Source organism: Bos taurus, chromosome 9, assembly GCF_002263795.3.
Source record: "Bos taurus isolate L1 Dominette 01449 registration number 42190680 breed Hereford chromosome 9, ARS-UCD2.0, whole genome shotgun sequence".
Taxonomy (NCBI): Eukaryota; Metazoa; Chordata; class Mammalia; order Artiodactyla; family Bovidae; genus Bos; species Bos taurus.
The window spans coordinates 102,340,139-102,362,516 of NC_037336.1; the positions used below are offsets into that span (position 1 = coordinate 102,340,139).

At 48.7% G+C, this 22,378-nt stretch overlaps 1 protein-coding gene across 15 annotated transcripts in view; it reads left to right on the forward strand.

Moving 5' to 3' along the window:
- The window catches only part of AFDN (afadin, adherens junction formation factor), a 113,638-nt gene that overhangs the window by 61,501 nt on the left and 29,759 nt on the right, over positions 1 to 22,378 (forward strand). For 10 of the 15 annotated variants that reach the window (XM_059889991.1, XM_024997145.2, XM_059889996.1 and 7 more), the window contains 11 exons: positions 3,392 to 3,461; positions 4,709 to 4,827; positions 7,672 to 7,733; positions 7,837 to 8,042; positions 9,980 to 10,000; positions 10,729 to 10,874; positions 12,784 to 12,878; positions 13,315 to 13,580; positions 15,874 to 16,017; positions 17,367 to 17,565; positions 19,793 to 19,896. In XM_059889991.1, coding sequence (XP_059745974.1) covers positions 3,392 to 3,461; positions 4,709 to 4,827; positions 7,672 to 7,733; positions 7,837 to 8,042; positions 9,980 to 10,000; positions 10,729 to 10,874; positions 12,784 to 12,878; positions 13,315 to 13,580; positions 15,874 to 16,017; positions 17,367 to 17,565; positions 19,793 to 19,896 — 1,432 coding nt within the window. The remainder of the gene's footprint in view (positions 1 to 3,391; positions 3,462 to 4,708; positions 4,828 to 7,671; positions 7,734 to 7,836; positions 8,043 to 9,979; positions 10,001 to 10,728; positions 10,875 to 12,783; positions 12,879 to 13,314; positions 13,581 to 15,873; positions 16,018 to 17,366; positions 17,566 to 19,792; positions 19,897 to 22,378) is intronic. The other 5 variants (XM_059889994.1, XM_059890001.1, XM_024997154.2 and 2 more) reach the window with 1 other exon arrangement.

The following is a 22,378-nucleotide window of genomic DNA, read 5'->3' on the forward strand; positions in this document are numbered from 1 at the left end:
GTGTACATCCGTAACCAGGGCAGACTTCTCACTTTTATAGAGATGAGTGTTGTTCTAACATTAAACTCTTACATAAACTTCTAGGTAAGTAACTTGTGTTTTCTTCTTTACACACATCTCTGTATACCTTTAAAACGAGACATAATCCCCATGCCAGTGCAGGTGTGGGGCGTGGACTCAGCATTTGCACACACGTGAGGTGGTCACAGTGCGTGTAGGTGCTGTCCTCGCCATCAGAGGTACAGGAGTTCTTTCCTTGGGATGAGAACACTCAGGACTGCTCTCTTAATGACCACTGAACTCTGGTTCCTGCGCTGTGCGTTACCCCCTCCCTCTACCCACAAACCTCTGCCTCTGGTCACCACCGGTATGTTTGTATCTATGACCTTGGTGTTTTTGTTACTACTTTTAATAAGATTTTTTAAAATTTATTTTTAATTGAAGGATAATTGTGTTACAATGTTGTATTGGTTTCTGCCACACATCAGTGTGAATCAGCCGTGGGTGTGCGTGTCCGCTCCCTCGGGAGCCTCCCCCCACCCCTCTACCTTGTCATGGAGCGCCGGGCTTGCGCTCCCTGATTCACACAGCAGGTTCGAACCGGCTGCCCGCTTCCCCTTTGCTGATGCGCGTGTTTCTGTGCCAACTCGTCCCCCCTCTCCTTCCCCTCCCGTGTCCACAGGTCTGTTCGCTGTGTCTGCGTCTCCGTTGCTGCCCTGCAGATAGGTTCATCAGCACCATCTTTCTAGATTCTCTATGTGTGTGTTTTAATATACTGTTGTTTGACTTGCCACTTCACTCTGTACAGTGGGCTCTAGCTTTATTTACCGCAGTAGCACTGACTCAGAACGCAGCCCGTTTGTGGCTGAGTGACGCCCCACTGCATCTGTACGCCACAGCGCTCTGTTCATCTGTCCGTGTCAGCCAGGTGGTTTCCATGTCTCAGCCATGAACGTCGAGGTACCTGTGTCTTTTCAGTTTTTATCTCCTCAGGATATATGCTCAGTAGTGGGATTGTTGGGCCATGGGCTAGTTTTATTCCTAGTTTTTTTTTTTAAGGAATCTCCATCAGTTTACATTCCCACCAACAGTGCAGAAGGGTTCTCTTTCCTCCCCCGCCCCCAGCGTTTGTTGTTTGCAGAGTTTTTGAAGACGGCCATTCCAGTCAGTGAGGTGACGCCTCTTTGTGGTTTTGGTTTGCATTTCTCTAATAAAGAGTGAGGTTGAGCATCTTTTCACGTGTTTAATAGCCATCTGCATGTCTTCATTGGAGAAATGTGTATCCATCCACTTTTTCATTGGGTTTTTTTTTTTGTCCTGGTGTAGAGCTGCATGAGCTGCTTGTATATTTTGGAGATTAATCCTTAGTCAGCTGTTTCATTTGCTATTATTTTCTCCCATTCTGAGGGTTATCTTTTCACTGTGTTTATAGATTCCTTTGCTGTGTAAAAGCTTTTAAGTTTAATTAGGTCCCACTTGTTTATTTTTGTTTTTATTTCCATTCCTCTAGGACATGGGTCACAGAGGATCTTGCTGTGATTTATGTCAAAGAGTGTCCTGCCTGTGTTTTCCTCTCAGTTTTATAGTTTCTGGTCTTACATTGAGTAGAATGGACATTTTAGCTGTATTAATTTTTCCAGTCCCTGAACACAAAATATCTAGTATTTTCCATTTATCTGTGTCTTCTTCCATTTCTGTGACGAATGTCTTAAAGTTTTCAGTGTATTTGTTTTTTACTTTCTTAGTTAAATTTAGGTGTTCTATTCTTTTTGATGCAATTATAAATTGGAATTGTTTTTCTAATCCCTCTGATACTGTTACTAGTGTGTAGAAACAACGTTTTTTTTGGCTCTGTTGTCTTCCTTGCAGCACACGGGTTTCCTTAGTTGCAGCACACAGGGGCTTCTGTAGTTGTGGGACACGGCTTAGTTGCCCCGCAGCATTGCCCAACCAAGAACTGAACCCACACACCACATGCATTGGAAGGCAGCCTCTTCACCACCGGGCCACCAGGGGGGTCCCATACATGGCTGTTGAGTTTTGTCGAACCTTGTGTGTGTGTTGAGATGATCATGTGGTTTTTACCCTTCCTTTTTGTTAACGTGGTGTACCACGTGGATCGACTTGTGAGTGTTGAACCACCTGGCTTTGCTGGGATCGGTCACCATTATCTTGGTGAGTGAGCATCTCACTATTTTGTTGAATTGGGCCTGCTGATGTTTTGTTGAAATGTTTGCGTCTGTGCTCAGTGGGAATGTTGGCTTGAAAGTCTCTTTTCTTGTGGTGTCCCTGTCTTGTTTTTGGCATCAGGGTGATGATGGCTCATAAAATGAGTTTGAAAGTGTCCCCCCACCCTCTTCTATGTCTTGGAATCGTTTGAGCATTTGTGTTAACTCTTCTTTAAATGTTTGGTAGAACTCATCAGTGAAGCCATCTGGTCCTGGACTTTAGTTTGTTGGGAGGCCTTTGATTACTGATTCACTCTCCTTTCCAGTGATTAATCTGTTCAGATTTTCTGTTTCTTCATGCTTTAGTCTCGCAAGATTTTGTTTCTGGAGATTTACCCTTTTCTTCTGGGTTGCCCAGTTGGGGCGTTGCTGTTCGTAGTGGTGTGTTCTGATGTGTCCCTGTGTGTGGCCTGTAGTATCTTTTCTTTCATTTCCAGTTGACTTGAGTCCTCTCTCTTTTTTTCTCGGTCAGTCTAGCTGGAGGTTTGTTTTGCTCATCTTTTAAAGGAACCATCTCTTATGATCGTTTCTGTTGTCTTTTTAGTCCCTGTTTCGTTTATTTACACTTGGGCTTCATTTGCTGTTCTTATTCTGGTTCCTCAAAGGGTGCATGATGTGTGTGTGTTCTTAGCTGCAGACTCGGGGTCTCTGTCTTCAGAGCCTTGGTGGTGGGGCACCCCAGGATGCCACAGTTGGTGTTGATGATGTGTGTGGGTGATCGGTCTGGCGCTGTGTCGATGGCCGCGTGCTCGTCACCTGCACCCCTGAGCTTCATGCCGTTGTGGGCTCTGCCGTCAGAGTCATGGCAGAGTCACTGTGTGATTGTTCACATGCCCAGCATGCAGTGCAAACGGGCCCATGCTACACTGGGAAATTAAGAAACTCGCACAATGGATGAGCTCCTTTTCTTCTTTATGCTTCTTTTCAATTTTGTGTTCCTAGTTTTAAAAACTCTGATCTTGAGAGCGTTCAGTACATGTTGGAAAAAACAGCTCATAAAGTCAGTATAGTTTTTTTTATTCGTTAGATTCATATTCTGATAGTAAAGTGATTTCTTGAAGATCTTTGCACACTGGGTTATTTAACAATTTGTACTATTAAGAGAGTGCCTCTGATCATTTGAGAGCTATTAATTCTGTGGCTGTTTTGTTTTATCTCAACAGAATTGTTCAGGAGACAACTTTTGATTTAGGAGGAGACGTTCACAGTGGAATGGCCTTACCAGCGAGCAAGGTGGGTGCTTGTCCGTCACCGATAGGACCGTGTCCACGTGGCAGGGCGGCAGTGGAGAACCGCTGACACGCGCAGGGAAGCGTGGTGCGGGCTTTGCGGGGCCTGTGTGCGGGCACCCTGTCTCTTGCGGTCCGCGGGAGCAGCCGCAGAGGCCAGGAGCTCGTGCTTTCTCTCCAAGCAGTGTGTCCCAGGCTTGTCCTCTAGGACCAGACTCCTCGCTCAGATCAGGTCACCCCAGAGGTCACGGCTGCTGCGCTTGTGACCTCAGCCTGGTCCCAGCTCCTGGCCGCCCCTCCTCTCCGCGGGTACCGCACTTGCCCGGGACCCTCCTCTCCTGCACTGTGCTTGCTCTGGGTAGCGGCCCGCCACCAAGGAGAGGCCCCCCGCCCCCGACCTGGGCCTGAGACAGCAGCTGTTTCTCTCTCTGTAGTTGCTGTCTTGCCGCTGGTTCCTGGGGTGGGTTGGTTGGTGGCTGGGACATGCGGTCTCTCCGCTTCCCTGTCACTGCTCTGTAACATAAAAATCGTACTACATGCTGTTCACCACATGCGGGAAAGTGTCTTCAGAGCAGGCTGTGCAGCCTCGTCTGGGGCGATACGAGGAGTGGGCGGTGCGCTTCGCGCCGTGTAGGTCACTCCCTGCTTGGCGGGCTCCGCGCCTGCGCTCAGTATCCACACGGAGGGGCACTGAGAAGTCTGGCAGAGAGTTTTGCTGCCGTGAACTTTGCACCTGACTGTATTGGTCTGTTCTGATGGTTCTCTGAGCGTCGGTCGCCATCCCCACCGGCCATAGGCTGCTGGCAGTGGGCACTGCTTGGAGGGGCTTCTGTGTCCCACGTGGGTTGCTGTGTGGGCGTCCGTTCCTTGTGTCATTTAAGGGCAGGAAGTGAGCCCGTTTCTGCACTTAGTTCTTCATCGGGCTTTGCGCTGTCATAGTGAGCTTGCACATCCTTTCTTAAAACTCACAAGTAAACAGAGACCTGCCTCTTCACACCACGCGTGTGCTCTCTCTGCTGCCTTCTGACCTGAGAAGCGCATGGGGTCCAGATGCCGCGGGGGCCCTCTCTGCCCACGCCCGAGCAGCTGGTTCAGAGCCGCGCTCTTGCTCTCTGCCCAGGACGTGGGTCTGAGTGCTCGGGTGCGCGGCTGTGGCCCCTCTCCCAGGCCGCCGCCCACATCCCCTGCCACACCGGGTGTCACACACACGGCTGCGTGCTCTGTTTAAGCGCCTGTGTCTCCCCGGCTCAGAGCACCGCCAGGCTGGACAGCGACAGGACGCCGTCCACCTCCAGCACCGCCGAGCGGGGGATGGTGAAGCCGATGGTCCGCGTGGAGCAGCAGCTGGACTACCGCCGGCAGGACAGCAGGTGGGGCAGGGCCCCGTGCCCGGGGCTGGGGGGCACAGAGGGGCTGGGGCAGAGATCCGCTCTCGAGGTCCAGCTGAGCCCTCCGGGATGTGGGCACAACCTCACGGGTATTTGCTTTTCATGTCACCGAATTAAAAAAGAAAATGCTCAATTAACAATTGTATCTCTCACTTTATACCTCGACCATGTCTAGGTGAAATAGTCTGAATTAAAATGTTGCTATGTTAAATAGGCTAGCTACTCTGTAAAAACAGGAGAAAGGGAATTTTTAGAGGATTTTAATCATTTGGTAATTTTTATATTTAGATGAGCCTAGTCATTTTACCCATATCTAGAAGAAGTGGCATTGAAGCTGCGTGTTCAGGAGTCACAGAGTGCCCACCTGCCCTTTCCCTGCTCCACGGACTGACAAACGGGATGTTGTTTCTTCTTCGGGTTTTGTTCTTGCTTGGATCCTTTGAACAGAGAGCTTGGAGCTTTTCTTACTTCCTTTTCTTAGGATTTTTCAGTGTGCAGGACCTTAATAAGTCGGGGTTCTGTTTCCCTGTGGCTAGTAGCATACTTCGGTGTGGGAGGGCAGATGGTTCAGTTCTGTGCTGAGGTGGAAGTAGGGGGCACCGTGTGACTCTCACCATCACCATAAGCATGGACCTCAGATTGTTAACGGAGCCCTTTGGACCATCGCAGTGCAGCTCCAGTAACCAGGGCGTTAGCCAGGGCTGCTCAGGGACCAGTTGAACGACAGGTTGCAGGTGCAGTTCTGACGTCGTGCAGCAGAGGGCACTGTGCCTCCTAAGATTTTAATGACATTCATCCCAGTAAGTAACGGAGAAGGCAATGGCACCCCACTCCAGTACTCTTGCCTGGAAAATCCCATGGACGGAGGAGCCTGGTAGGCTGCAGTCCATGGAGTTGCTAAGAGTCGGACACGACTGAGTGACTTCACTTTCACTTTTCACTTTCATGCATTGGAGAAGGAAATGGCAACCCACTCCAGTGTTCTTGCCTGGAGAGTCCCAGGACCGGGGAGCCTGGTGGGCTGCCTTCTATGGGGTTGCACAGAGTTGGACACGACTGAAGTGACTTAGCAGCAGCAGCAGCCAGTAATTAAATCTGTAGACTCATATGGGAACTTCATGTTTTTACCTCGTTTTTATTGTCTGCTTTTGGTTGTTATTCAGTATTTTTTTTTGAATTTTTTATAATTACAGTATGAATTATATTGTAATTTTTTTTTTAGCTGTAATAATGAGTAGTCTGCTTTCTGTGTCCATGCTTGTTTTTGGTAGTGTGTTCTAGAGGAAGATGTTCAGGATGGTGAGTTAGTACTATGCGGCGTACCTCCGTCTGCTTATAAGGTGATCGAGATGTATGTATAGTGGTTCTTAGCCCACAGATATTTGAAGAAGCAAATAACTGAGATGGGGCAGGGGAAGATTGATGGCATAATGTCTTCAGGATGTGAAAAATTAATAAGTATACACAGTTAATAAGTAAATGTAGTACGATAATGCATCAAAATAACCATGTGATGATTAATTGTATGTCAGAAATTATTTTATCTATGAGCATATATCTTAATTAAATTTTTTGCAAGGTCATTTGTTTTGCCAAGACTTTAATTAAACTTTTATTTGAAATGTTACTTTGTTGCTATGAAGACAGTGATGGAAACATGGTTCTTCCCATTTTCAGTCTCTTGTTTCTCACATCTGCAGTTTTCTTCACTGGTTTAGTCATAAAATCTGAGAGGCTTAAGCAGTGAATGATTAAATACTAATTTTAGTTAAGGAAGAAATCTTTTTGAATGATTGGATTAACTTTTAAAGTATCATTGACACATTTTTTAGATTTTTCAATGAGAATTAAGTTCCTAATTTGTATTAGATTTGCTGAAGTGATAAAGCATTAAAAAAAATAGGTAAACTGTACCCAGGTTCATGTTGTGGGTATTAGATTGAAAAATAAGCGCTTTGTCTGCAGTTCTAGATGTTTACAAATATGGCAGTGTAAGAAAGACATAGTAAAAATAATTGAGCTTTTGAATTATATTCTAAGAGCATTTTTATACCTAAAGTATGGAGTTAAATCCAAATTAATAAATTAGAGACTGGGTAATAAATTCGGAAGCACATAATTTGGTGAAAAGGTTTTTGTTTTTACTTTTGACATCTATAGCAGCTTGAATGGATTCCTGTTGTATCTTCCCCTTACTCGCCTTTGGTGCATGGAGAAGGCGAGCGTGGCAGGACGAGACTGTTGCTGGAGCTGCTGCGGTTCTCCGAGCCGGCCCGTAGCCCTGTGGTCAGCTGTCTTGGTCACCCTGAGGTGCCGTCGCTGTGCGCCTGGACAGATGCTGACACAGCGCAGCCGCGGGCCGGGCTGGCAGGGACCACCCGTCTGATTGACCAGGAGATGGCAGGTGGTGTCCGGCTGTTAGAGCGTTTTTCCCTCTCGTGTGTGAGAGCTCAGTTTCAAGCTCAGGGAGGTTTAGACTTTCTCTTTCTCCCAGTGGTGTCTTTCACTGTTACTCAAGCCGTTGTGGTAGTGGGCGCCCGGCAGCCCCGTCTCTACAGCGCAGGGCGTCTTCATCAAGAACTGACTCGTGGTCGGGTGTGTTCTCCTGACAGAAGCAGATACTCAGGATCTGACCCGTGAGCAGCTGGGCTGGGATGACCCCCAGTTCCCTCACCCGCATATTGGAAGAGTCTCCACGTGAAAATGAGCCGAGACTTTGTATGCAATATTGACTTTTAAAAAATAGTTGCAGAATCCGCACTGTTTGTTGGGGTGCTGTTAGCTAATGTGACCTGGTTTTAAGAGATGGCCACTTTGCTTTTTCAGAACTCAGGATGCTCCCGGGCCTGACCTGATTCTGCCTGCAAGCATTGAATTCAGGGAAAGTTGTGAGTAATTTCAGATTCTACTGGTAGTGAATTATTTCTTATTCCATTTTTCTTCGTCTGAGTTTTCATGGTTTTTTTTTTCTTTTTTGAAATCTTTTCACAGCTGAAGATTCCTTTTTATCTGCCATTATAAATTACACTAATAGCTCTACAGTCCATTTTAAGTTGTCGCCCACTTACGTGTTATACATGGCCTGTCGGTATGTATTGTCCAGCCAGTACAGACCCGACGTCAGCCCCGCGGAACGCACGCACAAAGTCATGGCCATCGTCAACAAGATGGTGAGCATGATGGAAGGGGTGATCCAGGTAAGCGCTGACTTGCAGGGCCGCACCAGCCCATGACTGTGGTGATAACTTTTAAATCAACTAAGTCAGTTGTTTTTTTTTTAACGTTTCAGATTTGCTTACATGCTTGACTTTATCTGAATAATTTTTTTTCTAAAGCAAAAGTTACATAAGCAGGATCCAAAATTGTACAGCTTTCAAAGTTGAAATGTAAACCTTTCTTTTGTTTTCTTTCCTACAAAATTTAAGGGAAGGGAAGGTTTCTGTGTGGTCACATAATGATCGTGAAAAAGGCCCTTAAAATCACACTAGGTGTGAGAGGGCATTGAGAATTAAAAAATAATTCACGTATCGTAAAATGAACCGTTATAAAGTGAGTAGCTGGGTCGCATTCAGGGCCCTCAGTGCTGTGTGGGTGCCTGTGCTTGGCTCCACGGGGTCCCCGTCCCTCCCGATGGACCCCTCGCCCACACGGGGTCCCTGTCCCTCCTGACAGGACCCCTCGCCCACCAAGCAGTTCTCTGCATCACCTGCCCCATGGGTCCCTGACGACCACCTGCAGAATCTTTTAGTTGCTGTAAAAAAGGACTCGCTCTTTGATGATGGCCCCACCAGGCTGCTGCTAGTCAGCCTCTGGGTTTCCCATCATGGGCGTAGGTATCGTGGATGTGATGACATTTCTCACTCACGATGAAAATCAGGTTCAACTTCTTTCGTAAACCAGTTTTCAAATTTCAGGAAATTAGCATATTCTCTCGGTAGAATGGTTCGTTTCCTTTATTACTGTTTGCCTGTAGTTGATAAAATTGGCATAACAGTTTTTCACACTTAGAGGTAACTTGAAGATTTAATCTTTAAAGTCCTTAAAAGTAAATTTACAGACTTCTAAAAAAGTTTTCCTAAACCACTCATCAGCATTATTCAGCTGTGACACTTGAGGTACGTGATCTTAAGCAACACATTAGATGATTTGGTTGCTTTTTTCCTGTCAGGATAGTTGGAGGCAAGCTAATCTTTTCATCCCCTCAGAACTGTCATAGAAGGCTTTTTTAACATTTTCAAAAAAAGGTTTCTCCTGTGTGAGTGGTTAGCCTGTGACTCTGAGGAGTTTTAAGAGTCTTCCCCCGAGGGAGGAAGTAGATGAAAAGGAAGCTCCTTCTGTTTGGGCACTATCAAGTCACGCCTGTTATTTTATACACAAACGTGGATTCCCTTTTCAGCTGTTGTTCAGAGCTGGCTTCTGTCTCCCTCGTGCTTGGATTTCAGATTATGAAACTCCCATCAGCAGACACTTCTGATGGGCTTTTCTTACTGGAACTGGCAGTGAAATCACATTATTAAGGCTTTCATACTTAAGATTTAGGTTCAGTGTGTGATTGAAAGAATCTTGAATTTTTAGGGAGGAATTTTAGAATAATTAAAAATCTTAAATTCATAAGAAACCTACTTGCAAAAAGCAATTTGCTCCTTTGTAGTATAGAAATAATACAAGTTTTTGATACATTTTAGAGTTTTCAACTCTTACTGATTTTGTTGGTCTTTCCTGTGTCTCCATCCTTATCCGCTGGTCCAGGGGAATAGACTCTGAAGTCGTGTACCTTTAGGTCGCCTCACACACACAGTGTTGCTCAGAGATGTTAGGAAGCCCAGTCTTTGTACATCTTTCAAAGAAATCGGTGTATTCATTTGTTCACGGCAACATCTTCTATACAAACGAAGTCTAGGAACTCCCTTCGTTTTTGTGCCAGCATTAAGAGGAGGAAGCCCCCCCTTTATGCCCTATATTTCCCGAGCTCCTCGCAGCCACAAGGAGTGTGTAACGTGGACTAGCGTAACTGAATGTCGTGCCCTCGTGTCGTGCCTTCATGTTAGTGTTTTGATTTTTTTTAACGATCATGACTGTTTACGAGTTTCTTTCTCTCGTTCTGCTTGGTTTCCCCTCGTCTGTTTTTCTCCAGGAAGTAGACCAGGTTGATCAGGTAGGACATACTGCTGGGAGCCGATCCTAGCTGTGTTGGCTTAGCTGAGTTTCTCATGCTGCTTCCATGTCAAAGTACAAAACAACTGGACTGAGGCTCATAACACTCATTCAGCAGCTGGAACATGCAGTACTAAAATCCTTTTTTGACTGTGCAACCTTTATCAGCATTTCATAACTTTTGCTTAATGCACTTCAGTGTGGATATGAAATGACAAAAGTTCTGTTTCTCCTCTTTGTTGTTTATCCTTGGTTCCTATTCTTTGGATCTCATCTGAGGTTGCCTGGCCTGCTCATGTGGTCGGGAGATGACGCGATAGATCAGTACTTGATACCAAGTTGCTTGGTGTCCGTGCCAGTGACTTCGAGTATCAGGGTGGCGGTGGGTAACCATGGATACATGTGTGTGTGCGTCACAGATTACCAGATAAAGTGCAGTCTCCAATTCGGTGTTGTAGGACTGATGGCTCCTTTCCGCACTAATGCCATAAATTGTTGCTCACTAGAGCCATGTGTCTGTACCTGAATCCTGAGAAGTTGCAGTGGGCCTCACTGCCCATTGCTGCATCTGCACCCAAATTCCTCTGCAAGTATCTGGTATCTGTGCTCAGTACCCTGGCGAGAATGGGGAGGTACTGGTCTATCTTCGGCAGCTTTTCAGGAGCATTCCTTTCGTGTGTGGTGTTTGTCTGTCCTGTGGCTGCTTACGGAGTTGCCTTCTGTCTGCAGAAACAGAAGAACATTGCAGGGGCCCTTGCCTTCTGGATGGCCAACGCGTCCGAGCTGCTCAACTTCATCAAGCAGGACCGAGACCTCAGTCGGATCACACTGGATGCACAGGACGTCCTGGCACACTTGGTGCAGATGGCCTTTAAGTAAGAACCCATGTCTGTAAAGACTTCAGTCATGCTTTCTCTTTAAATCTTCAGAACTCATTTGAAAGATTTTTATTCACCCTAACTGAAGATAGATATCAAGAAGTGTTGGTGTTGTTCAGTTGCTAAGGCATGTCCGACTCTTTGCCACCCCATAGACTGCAGCATGCCAGGACTCCCTGCCCTTCACTGTCTGCTGGAGCTTGCTCACACGCCTCATGTCCATTGAGTCAGTGATGCCATCCAACCATCTGGTCCTCTGCCGCCCCTTCTCCTCCTGCCCTCAGTCTTTCCCAGCATCAGGGCCTTTTCCAGTGAATTGGCTCTTCGCATCAGGTGGCCATTTGAGTTTCAGCTTCAGCATCAGTCCTTCCACTGAATGCTGCTGCTGCTAAGTCGCTTCAGTCGTGTCCCACTCTGTGTGACCCCATAGATGGCAGCTCACGAGGCTCCCCTGTCCCTGGGATTCTCCAGGAAAGAACACTGGAGTGGGTTGCCATTTCCTTCTCCAGTGCATGAAAGTGAAAAGTGAAAGTGAAGTCTGTCAGTCGTGTCCTACTCTTCTCGACCCCATGGACTGCAGCCCACCAGGCTCCTCTGTCCATGGCATTTTCCAGGCAAGAGTAGAGTGGGGTGCCGTTGCCTTCTCCGCTTCCACTGAATATTCAGGACTAATTTCCTTTAAGATTGACTGGTTGGATCTCCTTGCTGTCCAAGGGACGCACAAGAGTCTTGTCCAACACCACAGTTCAAAAGCATCAATTTTTCAGTGCTCAGCCTTCTTTATGGTCCAGTTCTCACATCTGTACATGACAACTGGTAAACCTTAGCTTTGCCTGTACGGACGTTTGTCAGCAAAGTAATGTCTCTGCTTTTTAATATGCTATCTAGGTTTGTCATAGGTTTGCTTCCAAGGGGAAGTGTCTTTAAAAATTTCATGGCTACAGTAACCTTTCACAGTGACTTTGAAGCCCAAGACTGGATACCATGATCTTACTTGTTTTTTGCCTTTTTTTTTTTTTTATTTTTAATTGAAGGATAATTGCTTTATAAATAATGATTTGATTTCTGCCATACATCAGCATGAATTAACCATAGGTGTACATATGTCCCCTCCCTCTTGAGATATCTTAGGTTTTGAATGTTGATTTTCAAGCCAGCTTTTTCACTTTCCTCTTTCAGTCTTATCAAGAGGCTCTTTAGTTCCTCTTCACTTTCTGCCGTAAGGGTGGTGTCATCTGCGTATCTGAGGTTATTGATATTCCTCCTGGCAGTCTTGATTCCAGCTTGTGCTTCATCCAGTCCAGCATTTCACGTGATACACTCTGTGTAGAAGTTAAATAGGCAGGGTGACAGTATACAGCCTCGATGTACTCCTTTCCCAATTTGGAACCAGTCTGTTTTTCCATGTCCAGTTCTAACTGTTGCTTCTTGACCCACATACGAGTGAGGTAGTCTGGTGTTCCCATCACTTTAATAATTTCCCACAGTTCACTGTGTTTTACACAGTCAAAGATTCTCTCATAGTCAATAAAGCAGAAGTAGATGTTTTTGTGGGATTCCCTTTTTTATGACTAAATGGATGTTGGCAATTTGATCTTTGGTTCCGCTGCCTTTTTCTAAACTCAGCTTGTACATCTGGAAGTTCTCAGTTCAGATACTACTGAACCCTGCTGGAAGGATTTTGAGCATTACCTTACTAGTATGTGAGCACAACTGAAGCATAAATAGCTACACGTAGAATGTGTTGGTTTAATGAATTGAGTTTAATTAGGTATGAATCCTGAGAGGAAAACTATTACATAGATGTCGTACGTGGAAGATATTTCTAAACGGTACAGATTGTTTTACCTGTGTGATAGTAGCAGGGCGTCATGCTGAGGTTATTAAAACTGTCAATGTTTTTCAGGTACCTGGTTCACTGTCTTCAGTCAGAGCTGAATAATTACATGCCCGCTTTTCTGGACGACCCCGAAGAGGACAGTCTGCAGAGACCAAAAATAGGTTAGGCCTTTCTCTTTCTGCTTCAGCCCCTCCTTCCAGCCTCTGTGTTTACCTTCATTTTAATATCCGCGGTCTGAGGGGCGCTCGTTTTCAGCATCCGCGGTCTGAGGTGCCATTGATTCAGCACCCGCAGCCTGAGGTGCCTTTGTTTCAGCGTCCTGCGGTCTGAGGGGTGGTCATTTCAGTGTCCGTGGTCTAAGGAGCTGTCTTAGGGGCGCTCACCTCAGCGTCCGCGGTCTGAGGGGTGGATGTGATCAGAGTCCGCGGGACGTCCTGCTGGTATGGCGAACCCCCCTGTGTTCCATACAGGAACAGCTCTCATTTTGGGGGCCCACTGGGGCTCTCGGTTGGTGCGGTGGACACTGGCATGTGGCTGGATGGGCAGGTGTCGAGCAGAGCAGGGCGGGCACTGACCACAAGCCCTCTCCCCTCACAGACGACGTGCTGCACACGCTCACGGGCGCCATGTCCCTGCTGCGTCGCTGCCGGGTCAATGCCGCGCTGACCATCCAGCTCTTCTCCCAACTCTTCCACTTCATCAACATGTGGCTGTTCAACCGGCTGGTGACCGACCCCGAGTCGGGGCTCTGCTCCCACTACTGGGGTGCCATCCTCCGCCAGCAGCTCGGGCACGTGGAGGCCTGGGCCGAGAAGCAGGGCCTGGAGCTGGCGGCTGACTGCCACCTGAGCCGGATAGTGCAGGTGAGTGGGGCCGGCCGCGTGGCCCCAGCATCTCTGACTCCCCCGGGGCGTCTCGGCACCTCCCCGGGGTCTTCACGTGCGCTTCGGATGAGACAGTGGTGTACTCGTCTGCCTGGGCTGCTCTCACAAGGTACAGCAATCTGGTAGCTTAAACAAAAGAAGCGCATTGTCCGGAAGTCTGAGACTGAGGTCGGGGCACACTGGTTCCCAGAGGGAGAGCCTGTCTGTAGCTCCTCAGCCTTCCGCTGTGGCTGCTGGTCTCCAGCATCCTGCCTGCGCCTCGGTCTTCAGGAGGCCTCTCTCAGGCCTCATCTCTGCCCCAGCGTCTGCCTTTCATAGGGACCCCAGATCTACTAACTTGGGTTAACCTGATTCCTTCTGTCAACATCCTTTCTCAAGATGAGGTCACAGTCCGAAGTTTACCCCAGGTTTACCCCCTGAGTGTTGGGGTTTCACAGTGTGAATTTCAGAGGACACAGTACAGCCCGTAACAGGTGGCGATCAGCAGAGTAAACATCTGGAACAGTGAGGCGTGTGTCATGAAGCTGCATACCCTGAGAAACTCTAATTTTAAAATGGTTGGTAGCTGGCACTTTAAAAATACGAGGAATAAAATGGATAACCAATAAGGACCTCCTGTGTAGCACTGGGAACGCTGCTCAGTATTCCGTAATAGCCTAAATGAGGAAAGAACGTGAAACAGGACAGGTTGGTGTGTGTGCCCGAGCCCCTGCCGTGCACCTCCGCCTAGCACATGGCTGCCCGTCGCTGCCCTCGGCCGTGACGTGGAGAGTCAGGGCCACACGCAGGGCGACACGAGGCAGAAACGTGACGCAGAAAGTCAGGGCCACACGCAGGGCGACCCGAAGCAGAAACGTGACGCAGAAAGTCAGGGCTACTCGCAGGGCGACCCAAGGCAGAAACGTGACGCAGAAAGTCAGGGCTACTCGCAGGGCGACCCGAAGCAGAAACGTGACGCAGAAAGTCAGGGCTACTCGCAGGGCGACCCAAGGCAGAAACGTGATGCAGAAAGTCAGGGCTACTTGCAGGGCGACCCGAAGCAGAAACGTGACGCAGAAAGTCAGGGCCACACGCAGGGCGACCCGAGGCAGAAACGTGATGCAGAAAGTCAGGGCTACTCGCAGGGCGACCCGAAACAGAAACGTGACGCAGAAAGCCAGGGCTACTCGCAGGCGACCCCGAGGCAGAAAGTCAGGGCTACTCACAGGGCGACCCGAGGCAGAAAGTCAGGGCTACTCGCAGGGCGACCCGAGGCAGAAAGTCAGGGCTACTCGCAGGGCAACCCAAGGCAGGCGACCCGAGGCAGAAAGTCAGGGCTACTCACAGGGCGACCCGAGGCAGAAAGTCAGGGCTACTCGCAGGGCAACCCGAGGCAGAAAGTCAGGGCTACTCGCAGGGCGACCCTGAGGCAGAAAGTCAGGGCTACTCGCAGGGCGACCCGAGGCAGAAAGTCAGGGCTACTCGCAGGGCGACCCGAGGCAGAACCCTCCCGTAGAAACACAGGCGACGGAGAGAACTGTGCACACCCCCTCAGAAACCCATCACATCGCCAGGAAGAGGGCAGGAGCAGCAGAAGGGACGCGGGACACGAGAGCCTGGTCCTCGCGGCTTCACCCGCTCTGGGCTTTCCCGGGGCCTGGAGACTACACCCTGGTGCTCTGCAGTTACGGAAAGGAGTACCTGGAACCTGCTTTGTTATTTTTAGTGTGTAATTTTGTATTTTTTCCTCAGTCTCTTAAAGAGACACAGTATAGAGATTTCTGCCCTTTTACTTTGATTGAATCAGCTAGTTATTAGAAAGGTCATTACAATGTTGTTTTATTCAGACCTTAGTAATGGTAATCTGGTTATATAAGTGTTTAAAGTTTCTAAGGCTTTTTAAGTGGTTTTTGCACATAAATTATTGGTTCTTCTTATACATACAATTTTAATAAAAGAAGATCCCCTGGAGAAGGAAATGGCAACCCCCTCCAGTATTCTTGCCTGGGGAATTCCATGGACTGAGGAGCCTGGCGGGCTACAGTCCATTGAGTCACAGTCAGATACGACTGAATCTGTGGAGCACACACGAGGTTATCTAACACCTTTAACTAGATGGTGCTTTGAGTCCAACTTGACGCATATAAGTAATGTGAATGGAAATGTGTTTTCTTAAAAACACCCTGCATTTGAAAGTCAAATTAGCAAGTTACTTCAGTTTCACAAATATTATATAAAGGGGAATATTTATGAAATACTTTTAAATCATGGTTTTCCTGTTGCTTGTTCATAGGCAACCACTTTGCTTACGATGGATAAGTACGCACCTGATGACATTCCAAATATAAACAGCACCTGCTTCAAGTTAAATTCACTGCAGCTCCAAGCCTTACTGCAGAATTACCACTGTGCACCCGATGAGCCTTTTGTCCCTGCGGTAGGTGGGGCGCCGGTCACCACGCATCGCATCTGTGCAGGGAAAAGGAGAAAAGAATGAGAAAGTTTACGTAGTCATCTTACAAGGTCACTTTTGCTGTTGACGTCTGTAGGAGTTAGGGCGCCATGCGAGACATAGAGACCACGTAAGCGTTTTAAGTAGACGGGGATTTAATGCAGGGAACGAGGTTCTTGGAAAGCCAGGGCAGGGAGTGAGGAAGTTGCCCTCACCCTGAGTTCGGGGCTCAGCACTGTGACCCGAGACCCCAGGGCCCCTCACGTCGACAGCCAGCAGCAGGGCAGGGCCCCCCTCGAGGGCTGCCTCCCAGAGGTGCTGAGGCGCCTGCCTGGGGAAGTCAGATCCTCACGCAGAGCAGAGTCTGTTACCCAGAGATCTCTCCAGAGGAACAGAGAGCACAGAGAACAGTGCGTGATGCAGCCGGCTCTTCATGAAACACTGCCCGAGCACAGCCCCGCGGTAACAGCAGCTGGGCACAGGTGTCCTGAGAGTCCAGTGTGCAGGGGACCCAATCCCACGGATGGCTTCACCTCCAGTGCTGAGTGTATGCCAACAGAAGGCGGGGGCCAAAACCTGGAACCCACTAACTGTCCCCAGACAGACTGGGTTACAATCCTGAAAGGGGTCCTGACGCGGCTGCATGTTGGGAGGGGGCTGTGACCACAGCCCTGTGGAAGGGTAGAGCCGCGGTCCACACTCTGGGCTTAGGGACACGGGAGGACCCAGGGAGAAGCCTGGGGGCCATGACTTTGAGACAGAGGACAGGGCAGGGACGGCAGCTTCTATGGGGTGTGGTTCTGTCACCTACCTGGGGTGAAGAGGGGGTGTTCACCCTGTGAACTGTCCTGTATGTACATTATCTAGTAACTGGAAGTTCTTAAGCAGAAATCACCTGTAAACCCATCATAAGGCAACAACCTCTACATAACTTGGGAATATGTATTTTTTTAATATTTAACATTGTGTAAACTTTTTCCTGTCATTAAGTAAAAAAATAAGGTTATTAGCAACTTGACGTTTAAAAATGTGCAAGGAAAAAATTATTTTTGAAAAGGAAAAAGACTTATTTTCTTGTGATCAAACAGTTTCTATTTAGAACTACAGATGTTTATTCACAAAGTAATAGTATCTTTAGCACAAACAGAGTGTGTGCCGTGCTAGTGCTCGGTTGCTCCCCAGGCCGGTCTGAGCTGTGGATGAACTGGCTTTCCCTCTGCGAGGCACCCTGCATGTGTGTGTGTGTGGCCACACCCCACGTGACCAAGCACGTCTGGTCATCACTGGTCAGCCGCGCCGAGCGTCTCCCAAGCCCGCGTCTGTTTTCTGAGCAGGACCTGATCGCGAACGTGGTGGCCGTGGCCGAGAACACAGCAGACGAGCTGGCACGCAGCGACGGGCGGGAGGTGCGGCTGGAGGAGGACCCTGACCTGCAGCTGCCTTTCCTCCTGCCTGAGGACGGCTACTCCTGTGACGTCGTCAGGAATGTCCCCAGCGGCCTGCAGGAGTTCCTGGACCCTCTCTGCCAGAGAGGTGGGTCGCCTTCCCAGCCCGGGCGTCCGCGCCCCCCACATACCGGCAGGCCTGGTGCTCGTTGTGTGTTGATGTGTGTCAGGCCACCCCATGTGCGCACACCCGGTGCACTTCTGGGAAGGTCGGGGCCCGGGGAATGGAGGGATGCGGTCAGTGGTGATGTGGGGTCAGAGCCAGGCGTGGCGCGGCCGCCCGGGGCGCCTCTGCTCACCCGGCGTCACGATCAGGTCAGAGCAGGTGTGCACGGCACCCCGGGGCACCTCTGCTCACCGGCCCTGGTGCTGTCCTCTCTCTGGTTCCGTGTGCGCCTGGGGCTCCATCCGTCCTGTGTGTCAGTGCCACCCGAGCAGAGCATTCAGCAGCAGGGCCAGACGAGCCCTGAGCCCCCCGTCACTCTGACCTTCCACCCGGGTCGCAGCCATGCCGCGTGCCCCCCCACGGTTGTCTTGAGGCCCGAGTGGAGCCCCAGTGGTGCTGCAGTGCAGGGTGGGCACGTGCGTGTGGTGATGGTGGGCGCACTTGACACAGCTCAGCTCGTTTCCCTGGCTCTGTCTGCCTTCATGTCGTGCGTGTGGAGGAGGACACACTTCAGAGATACTGCGGCTTTAGTTCAGACCACGGCAGTGAGTGTTGCAGACAATCAAGTCACATCAAGTTTTTGGTTTCCCAGTGCATGCGGAATTAAAGTTTACACCAAGATGCAGTCTGCTGAGTGTGCAAAAGCAGTGTGTCTGAAAAACAATAGACAAATTACTTTATTGCTGGGCTTCCCTGGTGGTCCAGTGATTCAGAGTATGGCTTGCAATGCAAGGGACGGTCCCTGGCTCGGTCCCTGGTCTGGGAATACGCCACGTGCGACGGGGCAAGCAAGCCAGCAGGTTGCCACCACTTCAAGCCCTCAAGTCTAGAATCTGTGCTCTGCAGCAGGAGAAGGTGCTGCAGTGGGAAGCTTGCACACTGCAGCAGAGAGTAGCCCCTGCTTGTTGCAAGTAGAGAAAGCCTGTGCAGCACCAAAGACCCAGTGCAGCCAAAAATAAAATAAAATAAGTATTTTAAAAATACTTTATTGCTAAAAAATGTTAATCACCACCCCTGCGTTCAGCAAGTCTTAAGTCATCGACATTTCAGAACCATGATGATTATGATTCCCTAAAAGAGCGGGAAGAGAAACAAAGTGTAGCTGGTATTTCAGCAAAACTGGATTGAGACAGTGACTTAAAAAAATGAAAGGCTAAAACTAGATAAAATTCATTTATGTCGTTATTATAATGGAGTGTGTTTGTGACATCTTTTTCTCATCTACCATAGACAGCCTCATAACTGTCCTGAGATGCTAGCCAGGTGATCCTTGCTGGGGGCAGGAGTGCAGCGAGGACCCCCGTGGGACAGCCAGGACCCCCGGCGCCTGGGGTGCCCAGCATGCAGTGTGCTCTTCCTAATTGCCAGCTGGTGCTAATAAGACCGCTTGAGAGAAAAGAATTGTGTTTGTGCGTGATACAACTTTGTCACAAAATCTCTGAAAGACCCTGTAAGATCTGACAAATAAGGGATGATGCAGGCTCAGTCTTGTAAACATGTCAGTAGTCCCTGTTGAAAACATTAAAGGTGTTCTTTAAAATGTTCTCATATTTTTGGGAAAAATGTAAATGTGACCTCTAAGGAAATGAGGACAGAGAGGAATGAGGAGGCCCCCTTCCCCGGGATCACTGTTCCCCTGGAGTAAATCACTGATTTTGGGGGCGAGCCTGCCGGCAGGCTTCTACCAAAACTGCCTTCTGGTCCCTCTGACCTTCCCTTCTGTCTGTCAGGGGTTCTCAGCCTGGCTGAGGAGCTCCTAGTCAAGCAGAGGAGATAGATCTGCAAGGAAGCATCTCGGTGCAATTCTGTAATTTCTCATAGACGTGAGGGAGAAAGCTGGGGTGAAGAAGAGAGGGAAACCAGTTTCGCTTTTCTGCTTGGTGTTGAAATTACATTGGACCGAAACAAATAGATTTTAATCATGAATAAAGCTGATACAAATATTTGTGTACAGGTTCTGTGTTCACATGAACAGGTGATGTTTGATGTCTGCTAATTCACTTCTCAGAGTGAGGTTACAGACTGAGAGCACGCAGCAGCTCACTAGGGAAGCGCCGTGCGGCCGACGCCTTACGCTGCCCCTTGTTGAAGCTCAGGGCTCAGACGCGGCGGCTTTTCATGCTCACAGCCTGCCTGTTTTTCTCCCCAGGGTTTTGCAGGTTAATTCCTCACCCACGCTCTCCAGGCACCTGGACGATATATTTTGAAGGTGCAGATTACGAGAGTCACCTTTTGCGGGAGAACACAGAACTGGCAAGTATCGTGAGGTGGCAGGCGGACCAGAAAAGGAAACTTGATTCCTTTTGATTTGAAAATACTTGGCTGTGTCTGTGCAGTGTCATCTATAAACAAATGTTGCTTTTAAGAATACGCTTGTTTGGGGACTTCCCTGGTCACCCAGTAGCTGAGACTCTGAGCTCCCAAAGTGGGGCACAGGTTCAGTCCTGGTCAGGGAGTTCAGATCCCAGAGCCCACACAGAGAGGCCAGATGGGAACAATGATGCCTGTTGATACCCACAGTTAAACCTCACACGTATTTTTAAAATACATTACTATGGTAATCTTACGGAGAAGGCAATGGCACCCCACTCCAGTACTCTTGGCCTGGAAAATCCCATGGATGGAGGAGCCTGGTAAGCTGCAGTTCATGGGGTCGCTAAGAGTTGGACACGACTGAGCGACTTCACTTTCACTTTTCACGCTCATGCATTGGAGAAGGAAGTGGCAACCCACTCCAGTGTTCTTGCCTGGGAATCCCAGGGATGGGGGAGCTTGGTGGGCTGCCGTCTATGGGGTCACACAGAGTCGGACACGACTGAAGTGACTTAGCATGGTAATCTTAATGGGTTTTATTAGAAAAATTTTTCTGTGATAAAAGTATTTCCTATTTTCTAGTCAATTCTGACTTGTTTTAGTGAAAATGTTAGTTGCTCAGTCGTGTCTGACTCTGTGTGACCCCATGGACTCCAGCCAGCCAGGCTCCTGTCCACAGAACTTTCCCGGCAAGAATACTGGAGTGGATAGCCATTCTGTTCTCCAGGACGTCTTCCTAGCCCATGGATTGAGCCCACGTCCCCTGCTCAGCAGGCTGATTCTTTACCATCTGAGCCACCAAAGATGCCCCTACCCTATCTTAGCTATGTACCAAATCATTTACTAATATTTTGTATCTTAGTGAAAGACTGGCCAGTCCCATTAGTGTTTACTGGCTCATAGATTTTAGGGGAAACCCTGCCTTGCTTCCTGCAGAGAGTTTTAACCTAGAAAAGGAGCTTCACCGTGTCTTAGAAAGGGATGCCAGACCAGAGTTGTCTTTTCCTATGTACACTGCACGTCAGTCCAGAGAACACAGACGAGTCAAGTCTTTCCTTTGGGAACGTCCTTGTTCCATTTCATTCACTGTAAGTGTAACTGACTCCTAAGCCACGCGAGGCTTCGGAGGAGCCCGGCAGGTGTGGCTGCCTGTCTGGCAGGTAGTGGTGGAGGGGGCCAGTGTGTTCCGTGCGGGGGGCGTGGTGGCCGTTTGGCCCCCCGGGCCAAGGTTGGGGGCTCTCGGCTGTGAAGAACGACCACGAGTCTTCTGGAGCTTTAGAAGCGTCCTGTGGTGACCTCCTGAATTATCCATCGATCACTCAGAACCACACCTGGTTCTCACCTAGTTTCTAAGAAGACAGGTCACGTGAGGAGGCAACACTTAGACGTAAGGCAACGGTGGGCGTGCGTTTTGTTATTAAATCCAAAGTAGTTGTTTTTGCTCAGTAGAAAAACTGAGCAGTTTTGTTTTGCACTCGAGCATCTCCACACTTGGCTTAGCTGGTGATTGCTGTTACACCAAGTAGATCACACTTGACTGTCAGCACAGTGACTGTGCCACGCATGCCCTTTATTAGCTGTTGTTGAGCTAATAGCAGCAATTTCTAGTTTCCAGATTTTATAGAAAAGCAAGCACCTTGGATGGAATCACTGATTTTTTTTTTTTCTATCTTTCTAGTTTATTTATGGATCCCTCAGTCGATTTTAGGTCCTCATGCTTTGTAGAAGCTTTGTCACCTGATCTTATTTATTTCCCTTAAAATATTCTCATACAGACTTTGGTTCCAAATAAACAAGCTGTGTGTATAATCACTACTTTTTGGCAGTGTGCCTTCATACTTACGTATATGATTAACTAAATTCCCAGTGTGTGGGCCTGGTGATATTCTTTTTTTGTTAACTTGTTCACGTGAGGCAGGACATATGTAGAACGTGTGACTTCTGTGGATGGCTTCCCTTTCTCATTGTGGATCTGTTGGGAACTGGCCTTATTGGACACATACTTCGTCCCTTCCGGTTGACCCCCCACCACAGGCTCACATAGGCACGCTGAGCTTTGGGCCCGCTGCCTGAAGGCTGAGGCAGTGTATTTTTGCTGTTGAATTTTCACAAGATAGGTTTGTGGTGGCTCAGACGGTAAAGAGTCTGCCTGCAGTGTGGGAAACCCGGGTTCGATCCCAGGTTTGGGAAGATCCCCACAGAAGGAAATGGCAACCCACTCCAGTACTCTTGCCTGGAAAATCCATGGACAGAGGAGCCTGGCAGGGTACACAGTCCATGTGGTTGCAAAGAATTAGACACGACTGAGCGACCTCACCGGAGAAGGCAATAGCACCCCACTCCAGTACTCTTGCTTGGAAAATCCCATGGACAGCAGAGCCTGGTAGGCTGCAGTCCATGGGGTCACGAAGAGTCGGAGCAA